This window comes from Neovison vison, chromosome X (assembly GCF_020171115.1).
Source record: "Neovison vison isolate M4711 chromosome X, ASM_NN_V1, whole genome shotgun sequence".
Taxonomy (NCBI): Eukaryota; Metazoa; Chordata; class Mammalia; order Carnivora; family Mustelidae; genus Neogale; species Neogale vison.
Window position 1 is genome coordinate 19138600 of NC_058105.1, and position 18499 is coordinate 19157098.

The following is an 18499-nucleotide window of genomic DNA, read 5'->3' on the forward strand; positions in this document are numbered from 1 at the left end:
TACACACTACATGTATATGTAGTATATGTATATATATAGTTATATGTATATATATACACACACACAGTGTTTTATTCATTTATATATGAAATTTAGAAACAAAGAAGGCTCATGTTCTCTTTGCCATAATTTTCCTCATTGCCCCTCTAACATCCTTGTTCCTCAGGCTATATATCAGGGGGTTCAACATGGGTGTCAAAGCTCCATAAAATACTGAAATAAACTTGTTCTGGTCAGGGGATGACTTTGACTGAGGTTTCATATACATGGAGATGGTTGCCCCATAGAAGATTGTCACCACAGTTAAGTGAGAGCTACAGGTGGAAAAGGCCTTGAGCCTACCCTGGGCTGAGCGAATCCTTAGGACAGTCATGGCAATTCGGACGTATGAGAGAAGAACAAATCCAAAGGGTAGGAGCAGGGTGAAGATACCTGTGGTGTGGATCATAAGCTCATTGAGGCTGGTATCAGAACAGGCCAACTTAAGGAGGGAAAGAATCTCACAAACAAAATGGTTAATGATGTTAGCTCCACAGAAGTGAAGCTTCAGGGATAAGACAAGCATGGTAGTGAGCACAAGTGATGCTCCCCATGAGGTAGCAGCCAGCCAGACACACACTGGGCCATTCATGATCATGGAATAGCGCAGGGGATTGCTGATAGCAACCATACGGTCATAGGCCATAACAGCCAGTAAGAGACACTCTGTTGTGGCCAAGAGCAAGGAGACACTGATTTGGGTCAAACATTGTGGGTAAGAGAGGTAGGGATGGGTAGAGAAACAATGTACCAAGGCCTGGGGCATAGAAGCGGTTCCATAGCAAAGGTCTAAGAAAGACAGATTAGTAAGGAAGAAGTACATTGGAGTGTGGAGGTGGGGGTCAAAGTAGATAAGAAAGATGATAAGTCCATTCCCCAACAATGTACTCAGATAAGTTATCAGCACCAATGTGAAAAATGTGACTCTCCACTCAGGATAGTTAGAGATTCCAATAAGGAGAAACTCAAACACTGCTGTAGTATTATCTATGGCCATTCTTCCTATTTGCTGCTATTCATTGGATGTGTGCCAATGAAATTGCTTCATTTTTCCTGTAAGAATGAGAATAAAGAGGGAGGGTTGGTGTGAGAAAAGTGGACATAATTAGGGTGTACAGGATCATTCTTTGTCTTTTTCAAAAGACAGGGAATACAAATGAGATATCCATTTTTGGGGGGTATCAAAACAGCTGACTCAGTCTATCACCTTTTTATTAACATATAATGTATTATTTGTTTCAGAGGTACAGGTCTGTGAGTCATCAATCCTACACATTTCACAGCACTCACCATAGCACATACCCTCCCTAGTGTCCATCACCAGATACCCTATCCCTCCCCACACCCCTCCAGCAACCCTCAGTTTGTTTCCTGAGATTAAGAGTCTCTTATGGTTTGTCACCCTCCCCAGTCCCATCTTGTATCATTTTCCCTCCCATGAGACCCCACCCTGCCTCTCAAATTCTTCACATCAGAGAGATCATATGGTAACTGTCTTTCTCTGATTGACTTCTTTCACTTAGCATAATACCCTCTAGTTCCATCCATGTCATTGCAAATGGTAAGATTCTGGGTTTTTTGATGGCTGCATAATATTCCATTACACACACACACACACACACACACACACACCCCACATCTTTTTTATAATATATTATATATATATATATGTGTGTGTATATATTATAAAGAAGATGTGATATCCATTCATCTGTTGATGGACATCTAAAATGAGAACAGAGACAAAGCTAGAAATTTCTTCCTTCCCTAGGAAAATAGAAAATTCCCCATCCTTTTGAAAATGGTTATATGAAAAGTTTTCCATCCCTCTTCCACCAGATAACCTTGGGTTATTTTTTTTTTCAAGTAAGAAGAAAAGAAAGGGAGGCCATCTTCCTGCTTCTCTTACTTGTTCACCATTTTCTAAAACAACTTCAATCAACTTAAGTAACTGAGCTCTAGTAAGAGGGTAGCTTCTGACACTTTAAGCTAAAATATTGCTTATTCTTCTGTCTGTTGGTCACTCCTAAATTGCTCATGCCTCCATTTCCGCATTGCACTAGTATCTACCATAGTGTTTGTCATAGAGTGCTGCAAAGTGTTTTATTGATCTGAACTGATATTATGTAAATGGAATATTTCATGGAATCCTTGAGGTCTGTGCAAACCTTCTGCTACTATCCCTGGTTAGATTTATGTTGCCAGCTTCTCCTGTGTTTTTTGTGCTGTAGTTGCTGAGCACCCGTTAGGAGTGTGAAAATCTAATGTGACATTTCTAAAAGTGTGGGTGGTAGGAAGAGGGCTTGAATGACCAATCTATCTGAAAAGGCTTTCTCTTTCCACCTTACCACTCTCTTTCCCCTCAGTTTATGCTTTTTTAAATAGCATATTCTAATATTTGAGATTATATTAATAATTTTATTGCTTGTTTATTATTTGTCTCCCACTCAACTGTAAATTTACTGAAGACAGGGACCTTGTCTGCTTTATTTACTGGTGTACCTAGTATGGTGCCTCGAGCATTATAGGGACCTGACATAAAATGAATAAGTGAATAAATAAATAAATATATAAGTAAATAATTTCTGTTATTGTTCAGATATTATCCAGAATCTAACTACTCCTCTTGTCATCTGCACTGCTGTCCTTTATTCCAAATCATCACCATTACTCACCTGAATTTTGCCAGTGACTTCCTTATTGGCTTCACTGTTTTGGCCTTGCTCCCATTCAGTTCAAATGATTCAGTTAAATTGTAAGTCAGATCAGGTTGCTTTTCCATTAAAAAACTTCAGTAGTTTCCCATTTTAACCTAATTGAATGTCAATCTCCTTATTATGACCTATCAGGCCCTACATGGCTTGCTTTCCAATTACCTCTCTGACCCCAGTTTTTATTACTCTTTTCCTTGCTTACTTTGCTCTAGTCACATTGGCCTCCTCATTGTTCCTTAAATATTCACAGCACATCCCTTTCTTAGAGCCTTTGCTTTCTTTGATTTTGTTGCTCTATATATATGAAGCCCAGATCCTTGCCTGGCTTATCATCTTACTTCACTCACATCTATACTCACAACAAATCTTTTTAGTGAGTCCATCTTTGACCACCCTGTCTAAAGGTTCATTTTTAGCCTCTGACATTTTATACCCCACTTTCCCACATTATTTTTCTCCTTAGAATCATTATTTCCAACACATGGTATATTTTATCTATTATGTTTATTGATTATCTCTTTTAACTAGAATGTAGTTAATGAGATCAGGGAGTTTTATCCATTTAGCTCACTGCTGTATGTCCAAAATTTAGAATAGTGCCTAATACATTGAGGGTACTCAAGAATTACTTGATGAATGAATGCATGAATGGAGCTCTTTGCCTGTTCCACATTGAAAGACCAACCTCTCTTCTTCTATCTGATTCTTCCCCTGACATTGTTGTTTATATACTAAATACCCTTTAATGTTTATGTACTTCTTTATGAAACTAACTCTTCCTTTTCTTTCTAATCTTTTCCTTGAATTATCTACTACTCACTGGCAATGTCTCTGGGTAAGTTCCTTCCTTTCACTGGCCTAAATTTGCATTTGCAAGGATTCCATAGCTCCCTTACTTCCCTGTCCTGGCCTCCAAGAACCTATCCCTGTGTCTCATTCTCTGCTTTGTCAGCCTCTCAAACGGGCTAAGTACACAAGAATGATAAATCCACAGATAGAGAAGTTTATGGCGCTTAGGAATTGGCAAACACACGCAAGAGGTGGGGAGGCTGATGACCTGCCTTTGCAGGTGTGTCCTCAGAGCATGAGAAACCTAATGCTGGTTCTTTCTTTTTTTTTTTTTTTTTAAGATTTTATTTATTTATTTGACAGAGAGAGATCACAAACAGGCAGAGAGGCAGGCAGAGAGAGAGGAGGAAGCAGGCTCCCTGCTGAGCAGAGAGCCCGATGCGGGACTCGATCCCAGGACCCTGAGATCATGACCTGAGCCGAAGGCAGCGGCTTAACCCACTGAGCCACCCAGGCGCCCATGCTGGTTCTTTCTTAATTTATTATAGGACCCTGAGAAAGAGGTTTTCTCTTGGATTGCCTCTGCCTTGCAAGTGAAAATTTAGATAATCATTTCCATAATGGTAAAATGAAGAAAGATGAGAGTCACAATGAAGTTGCAATGAGTCACAATGAAGACTTTTACACTTTAAGTTAGTATAGTCATGCCCTATATTTCCTTGAATGGTCTATATTTAATTCCCAATTATCTATACATGCACCATCCACAGTAGAAGATCTAGAAAGATGAGGGGCAGGCTACGGATGGGAGGATGAACTGGTGTTGTATAGAAGTAGACAGCTGATTGTTACACCATTTAAAAGTCTCTGTTGCTCCTAGAATTGTTTAAAACACACTGCTTTTACTGTTAAATATTAAATATTGATAAATGCATGTTTACTCTCTTTTATATGAATCTATCATTCCCAGTGGGCTGCAGGATGTATTCTGTTTCTCCAGTATTGATGGAAAGTTTAAAAAGAATTTATCCCTCAGTCTTCAAAGAGCCCAGTAGAATAAATTGAGGAGCCATTTGACTAAAAATTGGTGACCAATCTAGGTCCCTGGGGAGGCTTGTTTTTAGATGGTGTTAAGCTAACAGATAGATATTGGGATGGAACCCATGACCTTGCCTCCATTAGTACTGTGTTTGGACCCATAGAACTTAAAATTGATGACAGTTTCCCTTTCTCACTTAAAACCCCGCCTTTAATTGAGGGGGGTTTTCTTCATTAGTCTGGGCCCTGTCCTCCAAAGACAATGTTGATTATTTCACCCTAAAATTATCATTAAAAGATTCCTGGTAAACTGGACCCAGCGTATTTCCCATCTGATTCTTGTCACCTGTAATTATTTATACAGCCTAACTTTCCTTCCAACTAATGGGTACCCCTTGACTTCCTGGAGTTAGCCCATGTCTCATAAATGGTTAAAGGAAAAAAACTGGGAGGGGAGAGAAGAAATCGGAGCCTTTTCTTGTTACTGACTCACCATTGGAGGTCTTTTTCTAGTACCAGTAGTTGCAGTAGAATGAGATTGCCCAAGAGAATAATTTTTCACATTGTCAGGTTTGGAATAGTGGTGATTTTTCTGCAAACTTTCATGGTGGGATTTCAAAAGCCTTCCCAGGTTCTCAAACTCCCAAATGCCTGGAAACCTCTGAAAAAGAAAATTCTTTTGGATTAGATCAAATCGCAACTGTCAAATACTTCAATATGAAGCCCTTGGTAATGGTATCCAATTACATTATTTAATTTCTTAGGCAAACATTTATTTCACTGACATTTGACCCACTTACATCGTTGTTCAGTCTCCCTCAGAAAAATTGTAACATAAGGAGGATTAAGGTCATCTGAATGTTTTTCATCAAGACCCATAGGTTATTTCAATTTTCAGTCTGCTAGGTTAGATATCTTTCCCCTCTTGGCAATACTTATCTACCTATTATCTTATCCTGATGAACTGGAACACAATTAAGCCAAATTGCCACTTTCTTTAAAAAAAGAAGGAAATGATAGCAAAACCTGCTGTACCCAGGGCTTTAAAATAAATTAGATAACTTTCAGGAGATGTCCTGGGCTGTGTACCTACCCTACCCAGTTTTCTGCTCTTTCCCCACTACGTATTTTCAGTGCCAGAGAGTGAAAATGTGCAACCTGAAGACTCCAAGGACTTGTGCATCTCTCTATCAGCAAAAAGATCTAATGACAATCCCTTTACTCACTAAAGCTGGAAAACAGACCCAGCCCATTTCCAAAGCATCATCCTGGAGTTGAAGCTCAAAAGCCTTTTAGTTACCCCTTACCTATCCAGAAAATAAAACTACCAGAAACTGCCTTTCCTTGAGCAGGTTGGTCTAGAAATTACGCCATTTCTCCTCTTATCTTCATTTAGGTTCAAAATTCATCAATCTATATGTTTATCTGAAGCTGTCATCAGAACTCTATCTCTGGGAGCATAGTTTTCTCTGAACTAAATCTATAAATCTACATCCTCAGCCTACTCAGGATGTCTGGGGTCCAATTCTCTTCCAGATTCAATTCCAAAGGCAGGGAGCAAGTTGATGAGCTGCTCAGTAACTTAAATAAGTTGAGGTTCCAAAGTGCTACCAGATCATTTATCTCACGCATAGAGTTCAAAGTTTCTGATCTTCACCAGAAAGAAATAATTAACTTCTGAGAGCTTCAGGGACCTCATCCCAAACAGGCAATTAAATTTTGCCAAACCAGAGCTGTTTGAAAAAAATGTGGCATTTTATGTAGGGAAAACAAATAAAAGAGAAAGGAGACTTTTGAGACCATGGGACTTTTGTATACCACTGTTGGGTTTTCCACAGAACTAAGAAATAATTCTTTTTTATTTTGGTCCATAGTCCCTTCACATGCTTTCTGTATTAAATTGGTGTCGTGACAGAGCCTGCAGCTGGTGGAGAAATGTCTACCAGGGGACAGCTGGGGTAGAGAGTGCACTGCAGAGAATGGATGTGTTATTGATTCCCACATTGAAATAGTCCTTCTGTTTGCCTTTTCATTCCCACTCCCGCCACCTCAGTGTGCTCAAACAGCCTCCGTGGGCTCCTTTTTGCAACTGTATCAAGTCTGTATTCCTTCATAAGGCACATAAGGTCAGCTATGGAAGTCCCTCATCTATCATGTAAACATTTACTTTTTTATTTACCCATTGATACATTTATTCAACAAATATTTAATGAACACTTATCATATGTGGCATTGGCACATATGATTGGCATTGAGGATACATGGTTCAAAAAACTGCCAGATATGGTTCCCACTTTCATGGAACTTAGTCTGGTGGGAGAAACTGACATGGTCCAAACAAATGAGAATGTGTATATGTACCGGTGGTAGGTGGTATGCAAGCTCTACAGTGTTATATGTTATTGATTCCCGCATCCACTTCTGTCTCCCACATCTTCACCAAGTTGTCTCCACTTGAATCGGGATAGTTCCTTCATTGCTCTATGAATTCCTTCATGCTCAGCCCCATTCCTTCTGCACTGATCATTCTTAGACTTTACTGACTTGGAAAGCAAGGTCCTATCTAATCCATCATTCAACACTCAGCTTAGTTCTTCTGTTAACTATTTTGTTTTCTGGTTCTCTCTGTTATCTGACTTTTCAGCTATGGCATAGGTTACCTGAGGAAAAATAATTGTTTTACTACCTCTGTAACACTTTTTATGGTAGTAGATACAATATACGGTAGTGGGAAGCAGTCTGAGGTAGTGGTTTAGGCTGTGTACTCAGAAGGTTACTAGCTCTGTGAACTGGTTCAAGTAATCCAAAGAATCTGAGCTGAATTTCTCATCTTTAGGGAATGAATAAATACTTATTTAAATGTAAAATACTTAGAATAGCCCCTGGCACATGGTAATAATAAATACTCAGTAAATTCTAGCATGTTATCTATTTTTATTGTTCCAAATGTGTTCACATAAGTTGGTACTTATATTTTATACATGGGAGAATTGTGATCTAAAATAATGAAGTGAATAGCCTAAAGGTCACAGAATTAATTATAGACAGAGATGGATAGAAAACTCAGGGTTACTTCCATATCACTGACTTTTGAGAAATTATCCCTATGGTATTTTGCTTAATTCTTGCTTTGAGGGCAAAGGTCACAGATCTGGTACTCAGCAAGATTTTGTCAGGTCCTTGGGTAACTCAGTGTGACATAATATTGGTACCACATTAAGACATCTGTTTTCAGCTGAGGCTTGTTTCACTGCCAATTAGAAAACAGTAATTGCTTGGATATGGGATCAATTCTCATGACAATACTTAATGTTTGTCAGCCTCATGACCTCTAAATGTATCCTTAATATGTCATTCTCAAATTGGTCAGAAGAGAAGACCCAAGGCGAGAGTAGACACCCTACAAGTAGTCTGACATTGGGCAGCTTACTTTAACTTTCTGGATCTCAATTTCTTTTGCTTATCAGACCATTTCTGGGGCCTGTCGCAGTTATGACACCCTTTATTTTAGAGAAACTTTTTCTGTTAAAAACATTTTTTGATAGTAGGTCATAAATATCTTTCTTGTATGTGGAAGGCAGCTAAGGAAGTTATCCTAAGGCCTAGTAAAAGGGTTGCAGGCAATATCTGGGTTAAAGCAAAAAGGAAAACATTTATAGGTTCTGTTGGTTAGTGTAGGGATGTATCCTGACAGTCAAATGAAGGCTAGAGAATGCTGAATAGCAGGAATTACTTCAGGCAAAGGGGAAGAGACAGGTTGGGAACTGTGCTGGTAGAAATACATTTCTCTGCTTTGGATAGATTGTGACTAGTAGAAGACCTCTGTAGCTGCTTCTGGTGTACTCTTGAAAAATCTTTAATCAGAGGACAAGCAAAACAGAGTGTGTAGTGGATTATAAAGGGCTGAATGTAGTATAGGCAATTCCTCATCACAGTCCTTGGGTGTCTGTCTGGAGTTATGCACAAATCTATAATTCTAATTTAGCAAATGACATCTCCACCTTCTCCCTTTTCCTTATGTTATAAGTAGGCCTGAGCCTTGTATGAGGAGCGATGAATTACCAGAAAAAAAGGGAAATAAAGTTCTGGAGAGGACTGACCAGCCAAACATGGCCTAACTATCTTTAAGCAGATGTCTAAGGAAATTTGTTTCAATGTTGAGAGATGATTAAGCCATCTTAAACTGGAAAAGTGTTCTTTCCACCTGTGAGGCTTTGGGTTGGTCCCAGACAAACAGAACATTTCTAATAGGTTTGTGTCTTAGAGTTTCTCTCTGGCCCTCGGGGCATGATTAGCCTCGTGCAGTCCTCAAAGTTGAGCAATTAAAAACTACTTCTTGCAAACACCCAAAGATGCCACATTGGGCATTGTTAAGAAGTTGGCAGACTTGGCAGTTAACTTTACCTAAAACTTCCAACTCCATAATGACATACTAATTGTAAGCGATGGGGAAAATATACAATGTTTTCTCAAGAAGAGAATGGAGAAACTTTGAAGGCTTAAAAACAACAATAAAAAGTTCTGTACAGATAGAAACTAAGCAGTGGGATTTACTTTCAAAAACTTCTTATGACTTTGTCACAAGACAGCTGTACTTAATGTGTTCATCTAAATGACACCCATTTTAGAATATGAGACTTTATTGTGAATAACCCCAACATAAAAATATGAATCACGGGGCACCTGGGTGGCTCAGTGGGTTAAAGCCTCTGCCTTTGGCTCAGGTCATGATCCCGGGCTCCTGGGATCAAGCCCCGCATCAGGCTCTCTGCTCAGCGGGGAGCCTGCTTCCTCCCTTCTCTCTCTCTGCCTGCCTCTCTGCCTACTTGTGATCTCTGTCTGTCGAATGAATAAAATCTTTAAAAAAAATATGAATCACTTGTGGGGAGACCTGGATGCTTGTCTTGGCTCTATCACAAACTTGCTTTATTATTGTAATAAGTCTTCTAACCTCTTCCCATTTGTGAAATGGTGAATAATCCCTGCCCATATGGGTTTTATGAGGACCAAATTACATACTGATTGCAAAAGACACTTGAAGATAAAGACTACCAGTTCATAGAATTATTTTAAATCTGTGATCTGAATGGAATGAAAGTAGGCCTATAGATCTTAGGATTAGATCTGAATTTCAGGTAGGACACACTGGCCTTATTTGATTTGGTGGAGGGAGAAATACATATCCATAAATATACAGATTAGCTCATTTAATTTCACAACACCTTAATTTCACAGATTAAGAAAGAGGCTTAAGGAGATGAAATAACATATAAAAAGTGAAAAGTGATAAGTGTTGTGCCCAGAACGTAATAAACAATCAATAAGTGGTAATTGGCTACCCCAAAGATACGGATTTAGTGAAAAGAAGGGCCATCTGTACCCCAATGTTCATAGCAGCAATGGCCACAGTCACTAAACTGTGGAAAGAGCCAAGATGCCCTTCAACAGACGAATGGATAGAGAAGCTATGGTCCATATATACAATGGAATATTATACCTCCTTCAGAAAGGATGAATACCCAACTTTTGTATCAACATGGATGGGACTGGAAGAGATTATGCTGAGTGAAATAAGTCAAGCACAGAGAATCAATTATCATATGGTTTCACTTACTTGTGGAGCATAAGGAATAACATGGAGGACATTAAGAGTATGAAGAGAAAAGCAAATTGGGGGAAATTGGGGGAGGGTGAACCATGAGAAACTGTGGACTCTGAGAAACAAACTCAGGGTTTTGGAGGGGAGTAGGGTGGGGAGATAGGTGAGCCTAGTGGTGGGAATTAAGGAGGGCGTGTATTGCATGGAGCACTGGGTGTAGTGCTTAAACAATGAATCTTGGAACACTGAAAAAATAAAATAAAATTTAAAAAAAGAAGAAAAAATAAGTAGCAATTGGTATCATGGATATTCTTTATCATATAGTCATTTGATGTATTCAGGTCAGAAACATTACAGGCTTCTCAGGAGGAACATCACGATGAAAGTATTGGTTTAGCATAGCTGGTAGGGGCTGGGGTAATATGCCCTATGCAGAAGTCAGGTTTTTAGAAAATTCATATTACTTGATCTACTGATTGATTCATTGATTTTTTTCAGGAAGATTTAAGTTACTTGATCTATTAGTTGACTGATTGCTTCATTCATTCATGTATTCACTTATTAAATAAACATATAGACTATGTACCATGGTTTCAGACAATATGTCAGAAGCTCAATGTACAGAAATAAGGTCTTTAACTTCAATAATTTTATCATTTAGTAAGGAGATACAGATACCTAAAGTAGTTCATACAAAAAATTTTTTGTAGTTCATACAAAAAAATATAATAAATTTATCATTTAGTAAGGAGATACAGATACCTAAAGTAGTTCATACAAAAAAAAAAAAGTATTACAAGTGCTTTGAAAGGAACACCAGCTATCATGGAAGAGAAGAGGGATTAGTCAATTCCACTGGGGATGACAGGATGTCAGGACAGTTTAATTGAGAAGGCAAAGCTTGAGCTGAATCTTTTTTTCTTTTTTTTCCTTTTTTTAATTAAAGTATAATTTAGGGGCGCCTCGGTGTCTCAGTGGGTTAAGCATCTGACTCTTGATCTCAACTCAGGTCCTGATCTTAGGGTCATAAGTTCAAGCCTGGCATTGGGCTCCATGCTGGACATGGAGCCAACCTAAAAAAAAAAAAAAAGTGCTTTTGGGGCGCCTGGGTGGCTCAGTGGGTTAAGCCTCTGCCGTTGGCTCAGGTCATGATCCTAGGGTCCTGGGATCGAGCCCCGCATCGGGCTCTCTGCTCAGCAGGGAGCCTGCTTCTGCCTCTCTCTGCCTGCCTCTCTGTCTACTTGTGCTCTCTGTCTGTCAAATAAATAAATAAAATCTTTAAAAAAAGTATAATTTAACATGCTGTTATATTATTTTCAAGTGTACAGTGAAATAATTCAACAATTCTATACATTACTCAGTATTCAAGAAAAGTATACTCTTTTTTTCCCTTTTTTTTCTTTTTTTTTTCCAATTTATTTATTTTCAGAAAAACAGTATTCATTATTTTTTCACCACACCCAGTGCTCCATGCAAGCTGTGCCCTCTATAATACCCACCACCTGGTACCCCAACCTCCCACCCCCCCGCCACTTCAAACCCCTCAGATTGTTTTTCAGAGTCCATAGTCTCTCATGGTTCATCTCCCCTTCCAATTTACCCAAAAGCACATACCCTCCCCAATGTCCATAACCCTACCCCCCTTCTCCCAACCCCCCTCCCCCCAGCAACCCACAGTTTGTTTCGTGAGATTAAGAGTCACTTATGGTTTGTCTCCCTCCCTATCCCATCTTGTTTCATGGATTCTTCTCCTACCCACTTAAGCCCCCATGTTGCATCACCACTTCCTCATATCAGGGAGATCATATGATAGTTGTCTTTCTCCGCTTGACTTATTTCGCTAAGCATGATACGCTCTAGTTCCATCCATGTTGTCGCAAATGGCAAGATTTCGTTTCTTTTGATGGCTGCATAGTATTCCTTTGTGTATATATATACCACATCTTCTTTATCCATTCATCTGTTGATGGACATCTAGGTTCTTTCCATAGTTTGGCTATTGTGGACATTGCTGCTATAAACATTCGGGTGCACGTGCCCCTTTGGATCACTACGTTTGTATCTTTAGGGTAAATACCCAGTAGTGCAACTGCTGGGTCATAGGGCAGTTCTATTTTCAACATTTTGAGGAACCTCCATGCTGTTTTCCAGAGTGGTTGCACCAGCTTGCATTCCCAGCAACAGTGTAGGAGGGTTCCCCTTTCTCCGCATCCTCGCCAGCATCTGTCATTTCCTGACTTGTTGATTTTAGCCATTCTGACTGGTGTGAGGTGATATCTCATTGTGGTTTTGATTTGTATTTCCCTGATGCCGAGTGATATGGAGCACTTTTTCATGTGTCTGTTGGCCATCTGGATGTCTTCTTTGCAGAAACGTCTGTTCATGTCCTCTGCCCATTTCTTGATTGGATTATTTGTTCTTTGGGTGTTGAGTTTGTTAAGTTCTTTATAGATTTTGGACACTAGTCCTTTATCTGATATGTCGTTTGCAAATATCTTCTCCCATTCTGTTGGTTGTCGTTTGATTTTGTTAACTGTTTCCTTTGCTGTGCAAAAGCTTTTGATCTTGATGAAATCCCAATAGTTCATTTTTGCCTTTGCTTCCCTTGCCTTTGGCGATGTTCCTAGGAAGATGTTGCTGCGGCTGAGGTCAAAGAGGTTGCTGCCTGTGTTCTCCTCAAGGATTTTGATGGATTCCTTTCTCACATTGAGGTCCTTAATCCATTTTGAGTCTATTTTTGTGTGTGGTGTAAGGAAATGGTCCAATTTCATTTTTCTGCACGTGGCTGTCCAATTTTCCCAACACCATTTATTGAAGAGGCTGTCTTTTTTCCATTGGACATTCTTTCCTGCTTTGTCAAAGATTAGTTGACCATAGAGTTGAGGGTCTATTTCTGGGCTCTCTATTCTGTTCCATTGGTCTATGTGTCTGTTTTTGTGCCAGTACCATGCTTCATATACTCTTAGCTGGACAAAATGACAAGGCGGAAAAACTCACAACAAAAAAAAGAACAAGAGGCAGTACCAAAGGCTAGGGACCTAATCAATACAGACATTGGTAATATGTCAGATCTAGAGTTCAAAATGACAATTCTCAACGTTCTAGCCGGGCTTGAAAAAGGCATGGAAGATATTAGAGAAACCCTCTCCAGAGGTATAAAAGCCCTTTCTGGAGAAATAAAAGAACTAAAATCTAACCAAGTTGAAATCAAAAAAGCTATTAATGAAGTTCAATCAAAAATGGAGGCTCTCACTGCTCCGATAAATGAGGCAGAAGAAAGAATTAGCGATATAGAAGACCAAATGACAGAGAATAAAGAAGCTGAGCAAAAGAGGGACAAACAGCTACTGGACCATGAGGGGAGAATTTGAGAGATAAGTGACACCCTAAGACGAAACAACATTAGAATAATTGGGATTCCAGAAGAAGAAGAAAGAGAGAGGGGAGCAGAAGGTATACTGGAGAGAATTACTGGGGAGAATTTCCCCAATATGGCAAAGGGAACGAGCATCAAAATTCAGGAGGTTCAGAGAACGCCCCTCAAAATCAATAAGAATAGGCCCACACCCCGTCACCTAATAGTAAAATTTACAAGCCTTAGTGACAAAGAGAAAATCCTGAAAGCAGCCCGGGAAAAGAAGTCTGTAACATACAATGGTAAAAGTATTAGATTGGCAGCTGACTTATCCACAGAGACCTGGCAGGCCAGAAAGAGCTGGCATGATATTTTCAGAGCACTAAACGAGAAAAACATGCAGCCAAGAAAAGTATACTCTTAATCCCCTTTATCTGTTTCACCTATTCCCCCACCCAACTCCCTTCCAGCAACCACCAGTTTGTTCTCTATGCTTAAGAGTCTGCTATTCTTGGTTTGTCTTTTTTTTCTTACTCATTTGTTTTGTTTCTTAAATTTCACAATGAATGGAATGAATGAGCTGAGTCTTTAAGTAAGTAGGGGTTTGTCAGGAAGCATGTTGGAAAGTAGAAAGAAAAATCAAAGAGAAAAAGAAACATGTATCAAGGCCCAGAGATGTGAAACTTACTTCCCGGTTTGGGAAACCAAAAGAAGCTCATCATGGTTGGGGCAGACCATGAAAGAGAAAATAGGGCAAGCAATTAGATTGCAGAGTTAGGCAGGGGTGAGGTAAGGAAGAGCACCGTTCACCTAGCTGAGGATTTGGACTTTATTCTGAATGTAGTGGAAACCACTGAAGAGTTTAAAGAGCATATGGTTGGTTTTGGTTTTGGAAAGATCATCCTTCCCAGCATTGTGGAGGATGGAATGGGGGCAAGTGTAGAGACAGCAAAATTCATCAGAAGGTTCCTAAAATAGTCCCAATGAGGCTTAAATCAAGGCTTCAGTTGTACCTTAATCTGTGAAATGGAATAATAATAATTCATAAGGTTTTGTGAGGATTAAAGGAGTTAATATTTGTTTTTAGAACAGTGCCTGCTAATTAGGAAGTAGTTTATATTTCTGCTAAACAACAAAAAGATAAAAGCTTCTTAAAAGCAGAATTTTGACTATCTTATGTATTAACCTTCTACCTGATCTATATCCTTCTATGTATTTTTATGAAATAAGTGAATAAATGTTATTTATTTTTTTCTGCCTCTCTCTTTTATATTTTTGCTCCAAAGACAGGGATATTCTTGGAGAGTTTGTGTAGAATTTTACCCTTTCATTCAACCGAGTGATAAGACTGAGTTTTTTTTTCTTTTTTTTTCTAAACATGTTTATTGGGATATAACTTGCTACCTTATAATTCACCCGTTTAAAATGTACAATTCAATGTTTTTTTAATATGTTCATAGATATACGCAACCATCACCACATTTAATTGTAGAATATTTGCATCACCTCAAAATGAAACCCCATATCCTTTATCTATCCCCTCACCTACTTCCCAGCCCTGCCCTAAGGCAACCACTAATCTCCTTTTTGTCTCCAGAGATTTACCCATTCTGGACTTTCATATGAGTACAATCATACACCATGTTGACTTCTGTGACTGTCTTCTTTCACACAGTACACTGTTTTTGAGGTTCATCCAAGTTGCAGCATGTTTCACTACTTCAATCTTTCATACGGCCTAGTGATAAATGGATATAATACATTTTGCTTATCCAATTGTTCACTGATGGACATTTGGGTTGTTTCCACCTCTAGAATATTATGAATAATGCTGCTATAAACAACAGCATACAAATTTTTGTGACATATGTTTTCATTTCTCGGGGATATAACTGGAAGTAGAATCACTAGGTCATATGGTATAACTCCATGTATTACCATTTGAGGAACTACAGCACTGTTTTCCAACATGATTGTGTTATATTACATTCCCATCAGCCGTGTATGAGGGTTCTGATTTCTCCACATCCTTACCCACACTTGTTATTATCTGACATTTTGATTTCGGCCACCCTAGTGAATGCGAAGTGGTATCTTGCTGTTGTTTTAGTTTTTAATATTTTCCTGAAATATTATAGAAATTTATTTTTCACAGTCTGGAGGCTGAAAAGTCCAAAATCAAAGTGTAGTATGGTTGGGGGAAGCCCTCTTCCTGGTTCATACCCTGTACATTCTTGCTGTGTCTTTACATGCTCGAAGGGGTTAAAGATCTCTCTGGAGCATTTCTTATAAGGCCCTAATTCCATTCATGAGGGCTCCACTCTCATGACCTAAGCACCTTCCAAGTCACCACCTCCTAACACTGTCGTGTTTGTGGATTAGGATTTCAACATATTAATTTTAAGGAAACGTGTTCAGACCACAGAAACCTCCTACATTTAGGTCTTTGATCCATTTTGAGTTACTTTTTTTATATAGTATGAAGTGAGGGTTCAACTACATTTGTTTGCACATGGACATCCAGTTTTTCCAGCACCATTTGTCGAAAAGACTATTATTTTCATCCATTTATTAGTCCTGACACCCTTGCTAAAAATTAGTTGATCACAGATGCTTGGGTTTATTTTTGGGCTCTTGATTCTATTTCATTTATCTATAATGTCTATCTTTGTGTCAGTAATACTCTGTCTTGATTACCATTGCTTTGTAGTGAGTCTAGAAATCAGGAAATGTGTGTCCTGCCATTCTGTTCTTTTTATTTTTTTTAATTCTGTTCTTTTAAAAATTGTTTTGGCTATTCTGGATTCCTTAAAATTCCATTTGAATTTTAGGATCAGCTTGTAAATTTCTATGAAAAAGTCAGCTGGGATTCTGATGGGGTTGTATTGAATATGTTCAGAAGTTTGGGGAGTATTGTCATCCCAACAATGCGAAATCTTCTGATCATTGAGCATTGGGTGTTTTCCCACTTATTTAAACCTCCTTTAATGTAAAATAAATTACAGTGTTTTGTAGTTTTCAGAGTATGTTTTTCACATTCTTTGTTGCATATTGCTAGGTATCTTATTATTCTTTTTGATGCTATTATCAGTGGAATTGTCTTATTTTTAAAAATTTCAGTATAGTTGCACATGTTAAATTAGTTTCAGGAGTACAGCATAATGATTAAACAATTCTATACAATATGTTTTGCTCACTGTAAGTGTAGCTACCATCTGTCATCTTATAATGCTATTACAATACCATTTGACTACATTCCCTTATGCTATACCTTTTATTCCTGTGACTTACTAATTCCATAACTCAAAGTCTGCATATCCTTCTCATTTTCACCCATTTTTAAATAGTATTGTTTTCTTAATTTCATTTATGGATTGTTCATTGCAAGTGATTTTTGTATATTGATTCTGTAGTCTGCAATCTTTCTGAACTTGTTGATTGGAATACTATGCAGCCATCAAAAGATTTGTTGCAATTTTTTTTTTTGGATTTTCTATATATAAGATCATGCCATCTAAGAATAAAGATGATTTTACTTATTCTTTTCAAGTCTGTATGCCTTTAATTTTTTAGTTGCCTAGTTGCCTTGTGTAGAACCTTCAGTATGGTGTTAAATAGAAGTGGGAAGAGTATATATCTTTGTCTTGTTCCTGATTTAGGGAGAAAGCATTCACTCTTTTCCCATTAAGTATGATGTCTTCTGTGGATTTTTCACAGATTCCTTTAACAGGCTGAGAAAGTTTCCTTCTATTCATAATTTCTTGTGTTTTTATCATAGAATGGAACAATAGACTTTCAATAAAAGAATATCATGGGCTTTTAATGATATTCCTATCATTGTTACCATCTATACATAGACTAGATGACTACATTTTCAGATTTTTTTCCTTTGGGATATTAGATAACATGATTTTTTAATCTTCTAATAATGAACTTTGAAGGACAATGCCAGATTCTAGTTTTGTAAAAGATATTGTGTCAAATGCTACTGAAATCCTTTGGCCCCTCATTGGACACTGAAAGACATTTTTTTTTCCAATTTATTCATTTTCAGAAAAACAGTATTCATTATTTTTCACCACACCAGTGCTCCATGCAAGCCGTGCCCTCTATAATACCCACCACCTGGTACCCCAACCTCCCACCCCCCCGACACTTCAAACCCCTCAGATTGTTTTTCAGAAGACATTTTTGATGTGTAAAGCTTTTCATTATAATATTTATTTCAGTGGATTTTGGCCCTTGCTGCACCCCAGCAAAACCTACTCTGGTGTGATTAAACATTTCTGTGAATGTTCTCATCAGTTCCTTATCCTCCATGCTTGCTGGGAAATGGGAGTAGGAACAAATTGGGTTAGGTGTTAAGTGCCTTAAATTGATTTAATCTCTCTGTTCCAGGAAGCCTGGGGACATTTTCATTCACTGTCCTGCTTGACAGAATTTCCGGAAAGAAGTGAAGGCTGATGTTATCATTCCTAAAATGGAGATAGAGATGGTTTAGGAACTTAGTCACTGTATACATCATTTTATCACAGAGTTCGCATCACTCCAGTTATAAAGGAAATAAGCACCTAAGCTTCCAAAAAATTCTTTGGGCTGTGTCTTAATCAGTTTGTGTTGCTATAACAAATACCACAGACTAGGTGTTTTAAATAACAGCTACTTATTTCTCACAGTTCTAGAAATGGGAAATGGAAGGCCGATGTGGCAACTGAATTGGCTCCTGGAGAGGTTCCCCTTTTTGGCCTGCATACTGCACCTTGCTGTATCTTCACAAGGCGCAGAGAGAGAAATCATCTCACTGTCTCTGAAAAGGGCAATAATTCCATCATGAGGGCTCCACCTCATGACATAATTATTTCTGAATGTCTCCTCCTCCACACATCCCATTAGGGTTTAGGACTTCAACATATGACTTTTGGGGGAACTCAAGCTGAAAATTTGAAAAGAAAAAGATCTGTAATT

At 38.4% G+C, this 18499-nt stretch overlaps 1 protein-coding gene across 1 annotated transcript; it reads right to left on the reverse strand.

The window, feature by feature from the left end:
• Window positions 1-109: 109 nt before the first annotated feature.
• On the reverse strand, window positions 110-1036 carry LOC122897440 (olfactory receptor 13H1). Its single transcript, XM_044235688.1, has one exon. The coding sequence runs from the start codon at window positions 1034-1036 to the stop codon at window positions 110-112; it is 927 nt and encodes a 308-aa protein (XP_044091623.1).
• Between the last annotated feature and the right edge of the window lie 17463 nt (window positions 1037-18499).

Bases quoted from the DNA above. Each gene is read 5' to 3' on its own strand.
- LOC122897440 (XM_044235688.1), bottom strand. From the start codon at position 1,036: ATGGCCATAGATAATACTACAGCAGTGTTTGAGTTTCTCCTTATTGGA.